General features: G+C 49.6%; 1 protein-coding gene across 2 annotated transcripts in view; it reads right to left on the bottom strand.

Annotated features, from left to right (window-relative positions):
• Positions 1 to 302: 302 nt before the first annotated feature.
• Positions 303 to 17748, bottom strand: part of NOVA2 (NOVA alternative splicing regulator 2) — a 31745-nt gene continuing 14299 nt past the window's right edge. For both annotated transcript variants that reach the window (XM_074369390.1, XM_074369391.1), the window contains exons 3-4: positions 15130 to 15296; positions 303 to 6574 (exon numbers count right to left, since the gene is read on the bottom strand). In XM_074369390.1, the coding sequence (XP_074225491.1) occupies positions 5492 to 6574; positions 15130 to 15296 (1250 nt within the window). In that variant the 3' untranslated portion in view covers positions 303 to 5491. The remainder of the gene's footprint in view (positions 6575 to 15129; positions 15297 to 17748) is intronic.

Raw genomic sequence — 17748 nt, 5'->3', positions numbered from 1 at the left:
TGGAGAATGAACCCATTTCTCAGATGGGGAAAACTGAGTCATCCTTTCAGGCTACACCTTTTCATACCTCTCCCACCTCCCTGCCAGAGAATCTGTGTCCCCATCCCTTTAGGAGTAATACTGGTATCCTGAAATCCTTAACACTGGGGGTAGGTGAGGGAACACATCTTGGGGTTCTCCCAAATCAAACCGGGATGTGGGCCATGCCTCCAGTGGCCTGAGATGCCAACACAAAGAAAAAAAAAATGACTCCCCACGACCCCTGGCTCAAACCCAGTACAAAAGTGACTATTTACAGTGAAGGGGTGGGGAGTGGGAGGGGCACAGAAAGGAGTGGGCCAGAGTGAGTTCTCCACTTGGGGGAGGCCACGCCCCTGACCCTGCCTTTGAAAGGGACAAAGCCAAACAGCATAGATATTTATAAAGGGTCTCTATCCCCAGGCCGGGAATACCCGAGGGGTGAGGGATGGGGTTGGGGCATGGGATGGGGTGCGGGTGGGGAGGCATGGGCGGTGGGAGGAGATGGAGGAAAGGTAGCTATTGCCCCTCGCCTCCTCCCTCCCCCCCGCCGGACACACAGTTTTCCGTGGGATGAACACAGAAAGGGTTAATCAAAAAGAGTTCGATGAGCGAGTCTGACGGTCGAGTGGGGCGGGCTGGAGCAATGAAGCCGCAGGTCCCGGTGGCCGGTGGTGATGGAGTCACTTAGAAGATGAGAGGTTGGTGGTTTTGAGGGTGGGGGAGGGGGAAGAAGCGGGTAGGGGAGGGGGATTAGGCAGTCCCCCCCAATTATCTCTGTGAGGCAAGAGTATCCTGGACTGGCTGAGAAAGGGTTAAAAACCAGCCGCCTTCACCACCACCACCCTCGCCGAGACTCTCCCCACGTCCCTCCCGGCCACCCATCAGTCCCCCACCCAACGGGAGGAGGGCTCTGAGACGGACCAGACACGTAACGGCAGCGGCGCAACGGAGGGAAGCCCCCTCCACCAAGGCGTCCAGGCGGCTGACTGCAGTGGAGAGGGATCGCGATAGCAGGGCTGGGTGTCGCGACTCCACGAGAGCCGTAAAACCAGCGTCCCTGGCCCGCAGTACCCGAATTTGGGCATCGCGATCCCGTTCTCCCCATCGTGACATCCATTTCAGGCTTTCGCGACAACCTGCCTGGGGGTTCTGGACGGCGGGGGCAGGTCCGCAGCTAACAGCGAAGGCCTGACTGGCTGTGGCGATAGGTGTGCACCCAGTCAGCAGCCTGGACGCCCCAAATACCATCCTCATCGCCACTCTTAGTTAATACTTTTTTTCCACCGCTCAGTCTATCACAACCTCTAATTCCAGTCTTGAAAAAGCAATAATCAACGCAGGGGAATCCACTCACTTTCCAAACAGTAGTAGGCCACCAATCAGAAACAAAATAAACAGGGCGTGGGGTGGAGGGATAGGCAGGAGAAACAGAACAAGGGGATGGTGAGTGGTTTGGGGTTGAAGAAGGGGAAAAGAAATACCACTTAGAGAAGAGTGGTACCATATTCTTCCAAGTATAGGTCCCCCATCGTCTATTAAGCGGACTCTTACCGAACTCCATTTGGGATACCTATAATTCCCACCTACAAGTCCAGGGCAGGCGTTAGGGCGGATAAAAATGGCCCGATCTTTGCCTTCTGATCCCTTAATAATTATTGCAGTGCCGCCTCCTTACCCATGTAGAGATGGCTGGGACAGGGTGGAAGAAGGGCAGGTTGGCTCAGAGACCCCCTGAGATGGGGGATGAAGGAGGTGAATTTGGCACATTGAACCCCTTCTTCTCATAAGTGCTTTGAGGTCCTTCTCTCAAATCCAGCTGGCACCATCCCTCAGGCCAGAGGAGGAGGGGTTGAGTTTGTCTCCCCCTCCCCAGTTTCTACAGATTTGCCCAAAGGAGGCAAGTGGGGTTCTCCCTGGCTGGTGGAAACTGGGGGGAATCCAAAAGATTAGGGATTAGTTGAAGGGAACTTTTTTTTCTCTCTTTTTTTTTTCTTACAAAGATTCTAAGAAAAACTCAGGGGTAGGAGGGCTGAGGAAGGGGGACCCAATTGAGCTAAGTGTCCAGAGACTTTTTCAGTGCCTCTTAGGGGCCTCCTCAAAGAGAGATGGTCCCACTTGCTCCCCTCTATCTGAGGTTCCCTCCCCCTAGAGCGGCTCAGTTCCAAGGAAGTTTGGCACTTTTTTTTTAATTAACGGGGAAACAGAGTAAGGGAGGGGGTTGAGAGTGGAAGAGAGGGAGAAGACAGACACAGACAAAGATAGAGACAGGACAGGTAACAATGGAAGACACAGGGAGAGAAAGGAGAAAGCCATTGGGAGCCAGAAAGGGGAAAATGCTGGGGCGCTAGGGGTGGGGGGTGTTGGGGGCTGGAGGGCAAATGGGAAAGAACAAAGAGACAATTCATTGCAGCAAACACTTATTAAGCACCTACTGGGTGCTGAAGAGCAGGGTGCAGGGAGGCCACTCAGAGTCTCTGAGATCTGATTGGCTAACAGAGAAGAAGAGGAGAAAAAAAAAGAGGTGATGGGTTTTTCAATGATCCCCATCCCTGACCCCACATCTGTGTCCCCTCTGGACAAACTGCAGCACAAAAGATTGAGGTCAGATTGCAGAAGGGACTTTTAAGGGATGGGGAAGACGGGAGAGTGAGTTTCCTAGGGTAAAATGGGAAAAGGGGTGTGGCTCTCCACTCACCAATATAGTGAGTGAACTAGCTCACTGAGCTAGCTAACTATCTTTCATATAGCCCTGGCTGGTGGGGTAGGGGGTCCCCCAAAAATGTGAATAGGGAGGGGGCTGTCACACAGATACCCCAAGGGAACACTTTTCAAGAGGCCCAGCCTCCAGAGACGTGTCTGTGTGAGAGGAGTACTGGACCCTGCTGATTGGGACCCAGAAATAGGTCTACAGAAAGCATCTGAGAAGCCAAGGGCAGCTGAGGATGCAAATGATATGCAAATGAGTGCTTTCAAATCCCACCTCCCTACTCCCAGACCTTACTTCAGCTCTCCCTGGCTCCTTCCCCTCCTTCTGGGGGTCTGGGCAGTTGTAGGGGGAATAGTCCAGCTAGATACTGCAATACCCACGTGTGGGTGGAGATACTGTGAAATACTGTAAGGTCTTTTGCGAGGTGGAAGGGGGGCAATGGCCCACAGGGCCACCTCCACCTCTGACCCCAAGAGCCCCCAACGACGGTAGATATGTACAAAGTTACATCAAGAATTGTTTTGGCACTCAAATCTCCAACTGGGTTCAGTCTGGAGATTAGGGGTGGGGGCAGCAGCAATGGGAGGTGAGGGATGGGGAAATGGAGTCTGCCCCCCACCCTGGAGATGAAGAGGGCATGGAAAAAGTCACCCTAGTGCCCAAGCTACAGCCTCCCATCAGGTGGAAGGGCTGGGGTGGGAAATTCAGTGCAAGGTACCTTGAAGGCTATTGCTTTCTAGGGATTTTCACATTTTGATTTGGGGGTGGCTCTCTAGCGAGGGGCAGGGGTCTTCCAGGCTTTAAGGGCGGGAATTGTCTCTGGCTTTTTTTCCCTCCTTTTTTGGGAGAGAGACGAGGAGGCCGGATTCCCCTAAAGCCATGGAGAAAGGAAGGGTCTGGAAGACCTAGGAGGGGGACAATTGGAGGAGAGGGTGGGCATGGGGTGCCCCTCCCCCAGAGATGCTGATGATGGAACCAGGGCACGGAGGGCCCTGTCTTGGGTTGGAGGAAGTGGAGGTGGTCTCCATGGGGGAGGGGGAGATGGACAGGGGTAGAGGTGGGTCTCAGCTATCCTAAGTCCATAGGGTTATCAGGCCCCAAAAACTCAGCCTGCCAACAAGGTCTTAGAGCTGACCACAGCCACAGTGCCCAGGGAGCCACTCACAAACCAACTCTCGGGGCTGCCTGGCTTGGCAGACTTCATCAGAACATTCTAGGTCCTCAGAGCCTATGGTGAGAGCACCAAAACATTCTGATCCATCAGACACCACCAGAGTACTCCAGCTTGCTGGAAAGCACAAGTCAATCTAATACATTAGACCACACGAAGCATTCTGGCTCAAGAGACCCTGCCATAGCTCACTGAACGCTCCTGGGCCACCGTGGCCTGACAGAGCCACCGTACATTTGGCTCACCAGACTTACGAAACAAAGCCACGCAGACACAAGCATGCACACAAAAGGCGGGGGTGGGAATGGGGGTCTTTAACGGTTTTCACTAGCATCATCTCCCACCCTTCCCTGCCGGGTGAGTCGGACTTGGTGTGTTTGGATGGAGATGACCCTGACAGTAGTGGGTCTTTTTCCTCAGAGTCCTCCAGATTAGATCCAAGTCCCTCCCCTTATTCTCCTCCTAGGAAGACCCCCAAGCCAAGACTCACCGAAGAGGGGTGTGGGTAGAGAAGGAGGAAAAGTGACTGGCCATGGCCCGATACAGGAAGTGCATGCGTCACCCTGATGACATCACAGGAAGTAACATGCCTCCATGATATCACGGAAGTAACCTTCAAGGAAGGCTCATTGAGACCTCATAGGAAGTACCTGTCTCTCCTGTCGTCATAGGACATGACCTCTGGTTGCAGCTACTTCCTGTGACATCACAGGGAGTGCCAGAAGCACTCCTAGAAAGTACTTGACTCAGTGACATCACAACAGGGATCTTCATACCCATTACTCTAGGAAAAGCCACAGGAGATGCCACAGGAAGTTGGTCTAGCCTCTTGCAAGAGTCTTACCCACCAGACTGGCCGAATCCCAGAGCCGGCCTCATTCCCAGCAGCACCGCACACCCCCCACACCCCTTTACCATCTGACAACAAGAGTGAAAAGTTGCACCTAGGAGGGGCAACTCCAGTGGGGGGAGATTAGCTGAGAAAATCTGGGAACTCTGGGGTCCCTGCTCCAAACGCCCCATTTCAGCTCAGACTCCTCTGCTCCCTCTCCTCCCATCATTTCCCTCAGATCTGGAGCTGGAAGCAGGAGAGGTGGGGTGTAGTTTCAGGGAGGCCCCTCATTCTAGGTGACCCAGAGGCTCCCTCCCCTCCTCCCATATGGAAACAAAAACTTATAAAGGGGGAAAAAAATCCTTATCAAAGGGGAGGGGAAAAAAGGAGGGAAAGAAAGAGAAAATAACGCTTTGTTTTCTATTAAAATCAACAAAATGCAATATATACAGATATCACACAGACCTGGGCCCTGGGAGAGGAGGGTCAGGCCCAGTCAAGCATAGGGAGGAAGGAAGGAGGGGTCAGTTCAGGGCTGGGGAGGGAGCTTCTGGGCCCCATCCCCAGCCATCACTCAATCCTGCCTATGACTACCAGAAAGGAGGGGTGCAGTCAGGCCTACCCCAGCCCCATCCCAAGAAAAGCAGGACTATACCGAGCTGAGGTCAGGAGTTAGGGGCGGGTGGAGGAGAAGGAGGAGGAGGAGCAGGAGGAGGAAGAGTAGGGACAGGGAGACGGGTGGGAGCACACACCACAGGCCTCATCCCACCTTCTGGGGGTTTGAGGCCCTCACTCCCTGCTCGTAGGTGACCCGCTGGCTGATGAGGTATTGAGCGGCTTGCGTGGCCGCGGGGCTGCCAGTGATGGTGACCCGCCGGTTCCGCGTGCCTGGCAGGAACTCTCCCTTCTTGGAGATCTGGATGCGGGCGCCTGTCAGCTCCTGGTACTCCACCAACGTCTTGCCCCCCTTGCCCAGGATGGCTCCCACCAGGTTCTCAGGCACCGCAATCTCCACCAGCTCCTTGGCACTCTCAGCTGCCAACTTCTCCGCCGTCAGGAAGCCCCCAGCCGCCCCCGCGGCGGCAGCGGCGGCCACGAGCGGGCCACCCCCTCCGCCTGCCCCGCCACCCGCCCCGGCCCCGAGGTAGCCATTGGCGGCGGCGGCCAAGGCAAAGGACCCCAGGGCTCCGGGTGGCGGGGGTGGAGGTGGGGCAGCCCCTCCGGCTGGCCCGGCCCCTGCTTCACCGGCGTAGGATGCCAGGAGGTTGGCAGCGGCGGCGGCGGCAGGGTTGGCACCGGCAGCCACGGCAGCCAGGACCCCGGAGGCTGCGGCCGAGTTGAGGCCCAGGCCGAGGGAGTTGGTGTTGTAGCCGTAACTGGCCAGCGTGTTAAGCGCCGTGCTGATGGCCAGCAGATCGGTGCCTGAGAAGGCAGGCAGGGCGGCAGGGAAGGCTCCCACGCCCGCCAACCCCGCAGGGCCCAGCAGGCCAGAAGCGGCAGCGGCCGAGGCAGCGGCAGCGGCAGGCAGCACATCAGCGGGGCTGGCGTATGGCGAGCCGGTGGGGTTGGAGTTGGCCACGGGGCCGGCCACGTTGGCGTAGCTGATATTCAGGCAGCTGCTGCTCTGGGGATCTTCCTGTACCTTCTGCACGATGGCGCTCACGGCCTTGTGCACCTGCTCCGGTTCACCGCTGACCGTCACCACGCGCTCCTGCAGGTTGATGCCCTCTGGCTTCTGGGACAGCTGCACCCAAGCACCCGACTGTTCCATCACCGCCTTCACCGTCGCGCCCCCCTTGCCGATGATCAGGCCCGCCGTGCTGTTGGGGACGATCAGCTTGGCCTGCGTGTGGAGCCAGAGGGAGGGTCATCAGAGACTGAACAGTCACATTAGTCTATGACTTGCCTTCTCAAGTCATTCCCACCCTGACTCTCAAGCGTCCAAACTCAGGCTCAGTATGCCCCTTTGATATGCATCAGTATGGTCCTACTGGTTGTTAGAAATATTGAACACCTTCCATATTGGTTGGTGAAAAATGAGTTAGTACTGCAAGTCCCCTCAGTAGCCTCTCAGCCACCCTGTTCCACACCCCTGGGACCTCTAGGACCTCCCTTCCCTCCAGCACTTCAAAGCTTAATGACTGACCCAGTAGGGGCCCTCTTGGACCCCTACTCCAAGCTTGCCTTGGTGCCCACGCCCTTTTCTTACATTGAGTCTGACTCGCAGCCCCCTAGAAAAGGCCTCACAAGTCTCACTTTACAGATGAGCCACTCGAGGCCTAGGAGATGAAAGGACTTGCCCCAAGGTCACCCAGACAGGGAAAGAACTGAAACCCAGCCTCATGGGTTCCACTCCATTGTGCTCCCTGCTCTATGGTGTGGTCACCTCACTCAACCACACTTTTGTTATTGTTATGGGCTGAATTGCTGCCCCCTCCCCACTCTCCAGTTCACATGTCAAAGTCCTAACCCTAGTACCTCAGAATATGGATGTATTTGTCACATTCTGTATTTGGAGATTGGGTCTTTGTTATTAAGGTTCTGTTTTTTTAATGGAGGCATTGGAGACTGAATCCAGGACCTCGTGCATGCGAGGCACAAGCTCTACCACTGAGCTACAGCCTCCCCCTTGGAGACAGGGTCTTTAAAGAGGCCTTGAAGGTTCAACGAGGTCATTAGGGTGGGCCCCTACCCAATATGGTTAGAGTCCTTGTAAGAAGAGGAGATTAGGGCACGGACATACACGGGGGAAGACCATGTGAGGACACAGGGAGGAGATGGCCGACTAAAGACAAGGATAGAGGCCTCAGAAGAAATCAACTCTGTTGACACCTTGAACTTGGATCTGTAGTCTTCAGAATTACGAGAAAATGAATTTGTTTAAGCCACCCAGTTCATGTACTTTGTTACACAGCCCTTGTAATCTAATACAGTTGTCTTATCTGTAAAATGACGGTAACAAAACCTTACAGCTAAGACGGAGAAAACTGGTCACTTAAGTATGATGGTCCCCCTTTCAGGTTATAGGGCAGCCCATCCTTTGCAGCTACAAAGCTGATCAGTTAATTCCAGTGGGGATATTTCAAAACCAGATGTCTCCTTTCACATCTCCAAGAGCATTTCTACACATAAATTCCTCCTTCTCAATCCTTCCCGCGTTCCCCTTAGACTAGTGGATTCTACTCTCTGAAGCTCTTATCTCTGCCTCTCCTTTCCACCTGCAAGCCAGACCCCAGGGGTGTTTGAGAAATTGTTGGAGTTGTTTTGGTTGTCATAGTACCTGGGGGCAGATGCGGGCATTCAGTGAGCAGGGACCCGGATGTCTGCACCTGCAACTTGAGAGTCAGATTCTCACAATGAAGAACCGTCCCAGGTCCTGTATGACTTTTGAATGTCCCCTGTAACATTCATGTTGGTGAAAGTCTATTTCCAAATCTCCCAACCTTCTGATACATGTAAGTACCAAGTTTTGTTTTTGTTTTTGTTTATTTTGGCACGGTTTAAAGATCTACTGAAATTTCCAGGAATGTAACTCTCAGTAAATCGAGGGATGATTGTACTTTGGTTCTCAACTTTACCAAGAGTCATTCACCATTTGAGAAAACTGTGGCATCGGTAGTAATGCCATGTGTAAAACTTAAATCCAGTACTCTGCTCTGGATCACCATGCTTGTCTCACTCAGGCCACGTTAGGTGTGAGCAGCTGACTATTTCATGATTTCTTCTACTGTGGTCTCCGGGCTGAGCATTTACATATTAAAATTCATCTTACTTTCTAGCAAATCAACTTCCATTCACTTCTCCTTTATTTAAAAAAGTCTTATGGGATATAGAAGATGTACATCCATACAATGGAATATTATCTGGCAATCAATTTATCATCTAAACTTTTTGGGTGGGGAGGTAATTAGATTTATTTATATATTTATTGGAGGTACTGGGGATTGCACCCAGGACCTCATGTGTGCTTAAGCACGTGCTCTACCACTGAGCTATACCCTCCACGGGCAATCAGTCTAAACAAACAAAGTAAGGATGCATGCTACCACATGGATGAACCTAGAAAACATTATGTGAAGGAAGTCAGGCGCAAAAGACCACAGATTGTATAATTCCATTTATATGAATGTTCAGAATAGGCAAATCTATAGAGACAAAGTAGATTAGTGGTGGCTTAGAGCAGGGGTGGAGGGAGCTGGGAGGATTGAGGGGTGATAGCTAAGGGGATCAAGATTTCCTTTTGAGGAAATGAAATGTTCTAAAATTGACTGTGGTGGTGGATGCCCAAGTCTGAATATAATAAAGCCATGGAACTGCACACTTGAAATGGGTCAATTGCATTTATGTGAATTATATCTCAATAAAACTGTTAAAAATCTTACAGATGTAGCTATGTTTATTTATATATATATACATATATATACATATTACATATACATTATTTCAGAGAGGAAAGTGGGCATGCGAAAATATTTGCAGGAGAAAGGGGACATCAGGTGTGACAGGGCTGAGAACTCTACATGCTGTTTTCTGATACTGCTCTGACTTCACTCTTCCCTGTCCCTTGCTAACTCCACGGCAGACATATCAGATTCCCTCCAGTTCCTCCAACTTGATCAGCTTGGCCCAGACTCAGGGCCTTTGCACCTGCTGTTCCCTCATCTGGAATGCTCTTCCCTAGAAAAGGCGGCTCATCCCTCTCTCCATTCAGGTCTTTGCACAAATGCACCTCCTCAGAGAGACCTTCCCTAACCACCCGATGATCAAAGCTTGTCTACGTGTTTATGTCTCCAGCATCGACACCTCTAGACTTGTAACCACCAACCTCACATCTCTAGTATGATGTTGAGTGGACATTCCAAACATAAAGTCCAAAATTGACTCCTCATCTTCCTCTTCAAAAGCGCTTCTGCCATGGTCTTCCTCATTTCAGTAGATGGAAGATGGATCCATCCACCACTCAGGCCCAACTCTTACGAGTCCTCTCTTCCCTTTACAAGCAACATCCAATCAGCAATTCTGCTGGCTCTACCTTCAAAAATATACCCCAGACTATGCTAGATTAAAAGAGATTACTGAGGGGGGAGGGTATAGCTAAAGTGGTAGAGCGCATGCTCAGCATGCACAGGGTCTTGGGCTCAATCCCCAGTACTGCCACTAAAAATAAATAAATAAACCTAATTTCCTACACCTCCCCCCAAAAAAGTTGAAAAAAAAAAAAAGATTACTGAGGTATAACCACCAAATGCAATGCATGAACACTTAAAGAATCATTAATAAAAAATGTTCTAGAGATATAAAAGCTATTTTGGGGAAATCTGAATATGGACTTTTTATTAAATAATATTACAAATTTAGTATTAATTTTTATAGGAGTGATAATAGTAACATAATAATACAGGAGACTGTCCTTGTTCTTGGGAGATACATGCTGAAATATTTAGGAGTGAAGAATCATGAGGCCTACAACTTATTTTCAAATGGATCAGGAAAAAAGAAACAAAAAACCATGTGTGTATGTGTGTGTTTGTGGAGATGAAGCAGATGCTAACAATCGGTGAATCTAAGTGCAGTGTAGACGGAGTTCATTGTCTTGTTCTTTAAACATTTTCCAAATAAAATATTAAGAGAAAAAAAAACCCCAGTATTTCCTTTCTTTCTCTGTTTTTTCTTCTTAGTAGTTTCACTCTCTGACATCCTACATATTCTATTTATTTACTTGTTTATTTTCTGCTTCCCATGAAAGAATTTTAGATCCACAGGGACAGAGATTTCCATCTGTATTGCTTACTACTGGGTTCTCAGTGCCTAGAGGAGTGCCTGGCACATACTCAGCAAAGGGTGGGTGAATGAATGGATGGATGAAAAATGGATGATGACATGCCCAAAGGACCAAGCAGGAATGGGACTGAGTGGAGGTGTGGCTCACCTAGTGGTGGTGGTGGGGTGTTTGTGTATATGAATTTAGGTAGCCAAACTCAGCCTGATATGAGTTTTATAGACTAACTGGAAATTCTGACTTGTAAAATGTGAAGCATCCTAGTTTCTAAATGTTGGCAATCACTTAAAACTGTGTGAGAACCACTGTGCAGTAGCGAGGCCACCAGACTGCAATCTGTGCACACAAATCCCTGAAAAGCTGCCTTGGACTCTGGAGACATCTGCTCAGGTTCAAGTCCTGGCACCATCACTGATGCTGGGCAAGGGACATAATCTCTTTGAAACTCAGTTTTCTCATCTGTAAAATGGGGATAGTCATATCTCCTCCATAGGATTACTGTGAGGTCTAACAGAGATCATGAATGAAATGATGAGTTAGAAATTCAACCACGGCCACAGTCAGCTAGAACTGTGCATGGCTGCCCTTCAGGTGACATGCAGTGCCTACCACTGCCAGGTTATACCGAGCTGCCTCCCCTCAGTTATGTTTCTGCTTGGTCCCTGTGAGCATGTCATCATCCATGCATTCAAACCAGCAACATTTGCTGAGCACCTACTATGTGCCAAGCATTGGGTGCCATGAGAGCATGCAATTAATATGTACCCATAGTAGGTGGTCAAGAAATGGTTGTCATTGTTATCCCCATGAGCAGACCTGGATTTAAATCCCACATCTGTGGTATAGCCACTTGGGAAAAAAGTCTGGCAGTTCTTCAAAAAAGTTAATATACATAAAAGTCATAGATCATGTGACCCAGAAATTCCACCCTAGGTACATACCCCAGAGAATTGAAAACATATGTCCACATATATGTTCATCACCACCATTATTCATAATAGCTAAAAAGTAGAAACAACCCAAATTTCTATCAAGCCATGAACAGACAAACAAAATGTGGTATATCCTTACAATGAAATGTTATTTGACCACAAAAAGGAATGGAGTTTAAAAAAAAAAAGGGGGGGGGATTAGGTTTATTTATTTAATGGGAGTACTGGGGATCAAACCCAGGACCTTGTGCATGCTAAGCACGCACTCTACCACTGAGCTATAGCTTCCCCACCAGAAATGGAGTTTTGATATATGCTATAATATGGATGAATCTTGAAGACATTATATACTAAGGGAAAGAAGCCAGACACAAAATGCCACAGAAATAGCACTCAACTTATGTAAACTATTCAGAATAGGCAAATCCATAGACACTAAAAGCAGACTAGTGGTGGGAAGGGGGTGGAGAGGGAGAGGACTAGGGGAATGGAGAGGAACTGTTGATGGGTATGGGGCTTCTTTTTGGGGTGGTGAAAATGTTTTGGAATTAGATAGTGATGATCAATGTGCAACTCTGTGATTATACTGAAACCACTGAATTTTACATTTAAAAATAATGAACCATACAGTATGTGGATTATATTTCAAAACAGCTGTTATTTTGAAGAAATCATTAGGAAAAAAAGAAGTCTGACAAGTCAAGGGGATAGAACAGAAGAATGTACAAAATCAGACCTAAGAGTAAAGGGGTATTTAGTATGTGATACAGCATTTCAGAGCAATGGGGGAAGGATGGAACCTTTTCATCCAAGGAACAGTGTTCACCCAGAAATGTTTCCTCTGTACTTGTTTCCTCATCTCTGAAACTAACAAAACCACAGCTACCCTATACAAATATTGGGAATACTGAATGACTGAAGTGACCTTCTACTGCCTGGCACATGGGAAGCCCTCAGAAAACAGTAGTGGCCTTCATGATCGGCCCAGATCGCAGAACCACAGCATCTTAGAGAGATCTGCAGGTGCAGTTCAATAGAATCCTGGAGTCCCAGGATGTCAGAACAGTAGATTCTAAGAATAATATATGTTTAGAATGTTGGAATCACAGAGCCACAGAATTATAGGAGTTTTAGAGCCAGAAAGACCTCAGAGAACACCTGCCCCAGGGGGTTGCAAGTCTGGAGATTTAAAAATAATAGTAACAACAACAACAACAGTAGCAGCAGCCCAGTAGCTGCTAGCATACCACATGCCAGACACTTTTCTAAATACTTCCATATAGTAGCTTACTTAATCTTGGCAACAACCCTACAAGGCAGGTATTATGATTATCACATTTTATAGATTGGGAAACAGGGGCACAGAGAGGTAAGGAACTCGCTTAGAGTCACAGAGATAGTGAATAGTAGTGCCAGGATCTTATCCCAGGCCACAGTCCATGTTAAGATTCCCAGGCCTTCTCCCCAGGAATTCTGATTCACTGGCTCCAGGCTGCAGGGTTTTTTGTTTTGTTTTGTTTTCTTATTTGTTTTTGGGGGGATTGGGTTTATTTATTTATTTACTTACTTATTTACTTTTTTATTTAAATGGAGGTACTGGGGATTGAACCCAGGACCTTGTGCATGCTAAGCATGGGCTCTACCACTGATCTATACCCTCCCCTGAGAAATCTGTGTTTTAAGCTACCTAGATGATTCAGATACCAACCAGGGCTGAAAACCACTGGTCTAGCCCAGAGGTGGCAAACTGGTGATGCTCTAGCCAGAGCCAGCCCACAGCCACACAGCAGTTTAAAAACTAAGCCAACCTTGAAAAATCAATTATTTTAAAATATTTTGGACTTCTTTCGAAAAATGTGGAAGATGTGGTAACACTACGTCCACATTCGCAAAGGGCAAGAATCAAGTCATGCTGAGCTTCCCCCTTTAGGGAGGGTATTATATCTCTATGATGAGGCCACAGTCCCCAATCGTTTATGTTCCATTTCTGAATCCTGGAGGCATTGCAATTTATAATCCCTGGTTTGGCCCGGCTTCCCCACTGTAAATGAAGGGAACCTGAGGTACACAGAAGGGAAGAAGCAGAGTAACACAGCAAATCCAAGGCAAATAGGGAACAGACCTGCCTCCTGAGTAGAAAATCCCGTAACAACAGCTAACATTTTTGGAGAACTTTCTATGCCTTAGGCATACATGCTAAGTGCTTTTCAAACATTAATGAATGCTAACCATCACTCTTAAGTAGTTACCATAATAAACCTCATTTTATATGAAGAAATCAGGTCACTTGCTCAAGTTCACTCAGGTAAGAAGTTATCAGAGTAAAATTCAACTCAACATCTGACTCCGGAGCCTGAGCCTTCAGCCATCATCTTTCTTATTCTTTGGAGCCCACGAGTAATAAGGCAGAGAAAAATCCTGGTTCTGTAACCTTTCGACTCCACTAAGTCAGAGTTCTGTGGCTTAGGGGGTGGGGTGGGAAGCTCAGGCACAGATGGTGCTGACCCCATTTTCCCTGTAACACGTACAAACTCTTGATGAACCCGGAGCCCCTTGTGGCCACGACCAAGGCGGAGGGAGGAGGCAATACCCTCGCCTCGTGTAAACTGGGTAAGCTGTGGCCTGTGATAGGAAGGGATTCAGAAGAGGCCTGGCAGGGCGCAAGGAGCGGAGCTGCTTCAGCACCAAGGACAGCAGCCGCGCTCCAAGCCCCAAGCCCGCAGTCTTTTTTGGGAATGCTCCGCTCTGCAGCATTCTTCCGGGGTTTTCTGCCACCGTTTCCCCACGAGCTTGGAGGGACTCAGGCCCGTGGTCTACCTCACCTCAGAGCCACAAGAATTCCCAACAATTCCAGCTTCATTTTACCGAGGCCCTCTCTCTTCTGCTTTTAGGCAGACGTTAAGGAACCCTCACAAGAGGGCTGTCCGTCTGCCCAGGACTTCTTGTCTCTTTGCATCGTGTGCTCATGTATATGGGAGCTGAGAAGGGGAGAGAAAACAGGGAATTTACTGCAGCCAACCCCGCGTTCTCCTCCTCCTTGGATCCGTAGCCAGTCAGGACCGCGCTGCCAAGGGCTTTAATGCAAGCCCACCTTGTCTGGTACCCACGGTGGTCCTGGCAATTGGAGAGGCCTGTAAAGTGATTGGATCTGCTCCTTGCCAAGTCCCTACGCCACCCCCCATAACCCAAGAGGCTCTGCCATCCTCCTTACAGAGACCTGCCCCTCTCTCCCTAAGGAAACACCATTTCTCCAAAATGGTGGCCACTCCTATTCAGTAGTTAACGGAGAGATGAAGTACCAGAGGCCATTTCTAAACTCTTCTGTATGTAGATGAGGTATTACTGAGGTTACTTCCAGTGAGAACAGGAAGTGGGAAGCAGATGGTTTTGGAAAGACAGCGGGATGAGGTGGAAGGGAAAGAGGATCTAGAGAATCCAGGAAGGAGGTATAAGGAAGGGGGTCTGGGTCAGATTCTCCCAGACCTTTACTCTCTGAATCAGATCACCCTAAGATGTCTGGAGTCCTTAGGCTGACTCCCCAGTAGTGGAGTTACTATGCATTTGATTGATAAACGTTTTATAGCCATTATCCCATTGAACGTCCATTGCAGTCCAGTGATGTGGAAGAATTATCTTCTCCCAGAACCCCACCAGCTTTACAGAAACACAGTCTCTGGCCCTGCTAACCTGCTTGGCTCTGTCAGGGTTCATTGTGGTTTGTGGTTGAAGGATGTTGACCACCTCAGGCTTGGTCATTGCTTGTGGGATTTCTCGGACCTTCTCAGCAATAAAGCTGTGCACAGCATTCAAGGCCTCTGCTGTGCCCTGTACCAGGCATACTCGCTCTGTGGTTCCTGTGGAGGAAGGAAGAAAGAGGGCACACTCATCAGATAGGAAAAGGGGCACTCCTGAGAGACAGGTCCCATTTAAAGGAAAGAGAAAACTGAGGTCCAGAGAGTGGATCTGAGTAGCCCCAGGTCACATGGTAAGTCTGGGCAAGCTGGCATGGGCTCCCAGGCCTTGATGGGTAGCTGGGAGAGTGAGTGGAATCCCTGTTTCATTATCTGCACTTCCTCTCCCTCCCTGAAAACAACCCCCAGGGATGGAAGAATGATGCTTAAGTGCTTTGCGATGCCCACAGCAGCCCTGGGCAAGGGAGACAGGGCTCAGCTGCCTCTTCCCAGTCCTTGCCGGCTTTCGGTTGCTGTGGCAACCATTCACTCACTCAACACTCCCCCCACCTTCTAGAAGCCGAGAGCTCAGGCCTGCAACGGTTGCCACAGTAACTGGAACCCCCTTATCGGTGTGGCTGGCCGGGTCCTCAGCCCACCCCCAGGGGGACGAGGGACGAGGCCCCGTTGCTATGGCAACCCCTGAAAGCCTGCAGCGATGGCCTCTGGGCTTTTGGAGAGGATGGGGAAGGGCTGGGGGATGGGGGAGACAGGAGAGAGGCCTGAGTGCCTGCCTGGACCCACCAGATGGAGGGCTGGGGGTGGGGGAGGGCATGGGTGTGGATAGGGAAGAGCAGAGTAGGTCAAAGGTAACTTGTGGAAGAGTGGAGACGGGGATGGAGAAAGGTGGGTAGGGTGGGTGCCTTTACTGGAGATTCTCCAGATATTGGCTGTGGTTCTGAGTTGGTCATCCTCATGGTGTGTATGTGTGTGTGTGTGTGTGTGTGTGTGTGTGTGTGTGTGTGTGTGTGTGTGTGTCAGTGTGTACTGGGGGGGCAGCAAGAAAAAGAAGCTAACTGTGGGTGATGTTGGCATATATGTGTATGGGAGAGAGACTCTGGGTGACACTGACTGGCCAGTGTGAGTACATCTGTGAGGCTGTTTGGGTGAGTGTGTGTGTGTACTTGCGTATACTTGGGCAGGACTGGATGAATTATCTTTATCTATGTATGTGTGTGTTCAGGAAAGAGCAGGAGAGACCGAGATACAAACTGCATGACATAGTGATTCCAAAAAGACGTTTGTGTGTCCTCTTGTGTGTAGGAAAGACTTTGGTGTTGCTGTGCTGTTCAAGGTTATGTACACTGTTTGTGAGACTGAGCTGGGTGTCCGTAAGGGTTTGAGAGTAAGAAACAAAGAATTCCACGAAGCGGCATTGAGGCTGAATGATGAATGTATAGCACTTTGAGACTCTATGACAGTGTGTGTGTCTGCGTGTGTGTGTGTGTGTGTGTGTGTGTCTGCGTGTGTGTGTGTGTATGTAAGGGAAAGAGGTAGCCAGACACCACTAGATATTCAAGACTGCTTGGATGTCTGGTGTATGGAATGCACGTATATGTGTATGAAGGCACGCGTATAGGAAACAGACAAGACTCTGTGATTGATGTGCGTGAACATCATGCGCTCACGCATCACAGAAGAGAAAGAGGCCAACAGGCAGACCCAGGTGTCAGTATGTAAGATTGCTTGGAGGACTGATATATCTGTGTGTGTGTCTGAGTGTATGTATTACAGCCAGACAAAGAAGACTCTATGAAGACTTGCTGTGGTGAGGCTGATTTGGGCATGGCAGGTGTGTGGTACGTGTGTGTGTCTCTCCCTGGGTGGGACTCTGTCTGCAGGACCAGTTGGCTCCCTGGTCTGTAAAAGGTCTGGAATGTGCACCAGGCTGCATGTGCCTGCATGTCTGGGACACTGCGGGGTGAGTGTCCAGTGTCCTGTGGGCATTTCAGTGTAGTATGCTGATGTTACCACCCTGATTACTCCCTTGCCATCTCTCAGCCTGGCATGCCAGTCTTGCTGGATGTCTGAGTGTCACTGTCTTGGGTCTCTTGTGTAGTTGACATCCCCCATCTCCTTTGGGCTACTGTTCCTCACTCTTACTCCCCTCCACCCCAGAACAATGGCTTGGCCTGAGCCAAGCGTGAGTCAGCGTGCAGGCTGCCTTCGTCTGGTTGTAAATAGGAAAGGGTGTGGGTCAGGGTGGGAACTGGGGGGTGGGGTGGCCCCAGGGAGAGCCCAGCTGAAGTGGCCAGGCTCTCCATCTCTGTGAGGCTTCCTTCCAGCTCAGGGAGCCTGTGATCTCACATCCCCTTGTGGTTCTTAACCAGGGTCCACAGGGGCTTTGGGGGACTCAGTTAAACCCTGAAAGAATGTCTAATAATAACAGCTGGTGCTTACATAACACCAATCGCCAGGCACAATTCTAAGCACTTTACATATATTTGTTCACTTTAATATATGAGACAGGCGACATTATTATTCTTGATTTACTGCTAAGGACACTAAGGCACAGAGGTCTGGGGTTTGTCCAAGTTCCCTCAGCCAGTAGTGAAAGATCAGGGTTTCGAACCCC

The sequence above is a fragment of the Camelus bactrianus genome, chromosome 9 (genome assembly GCF_048773025.1).
Source record: "Camelus bactrianus isolate YW-2024 breed Bactrian camel chromosome 9, ASM4877302v1, whole genome shotgun sequence".
NCBI lineage: Eukaryota > Metazoa > Chordata > Mammalia > Artiodactyla > Camelidae > Camelus > Camelus bactrianus.
This window is presented reverse-complemented; position numbering and strand designations above follow the sequence as displayed.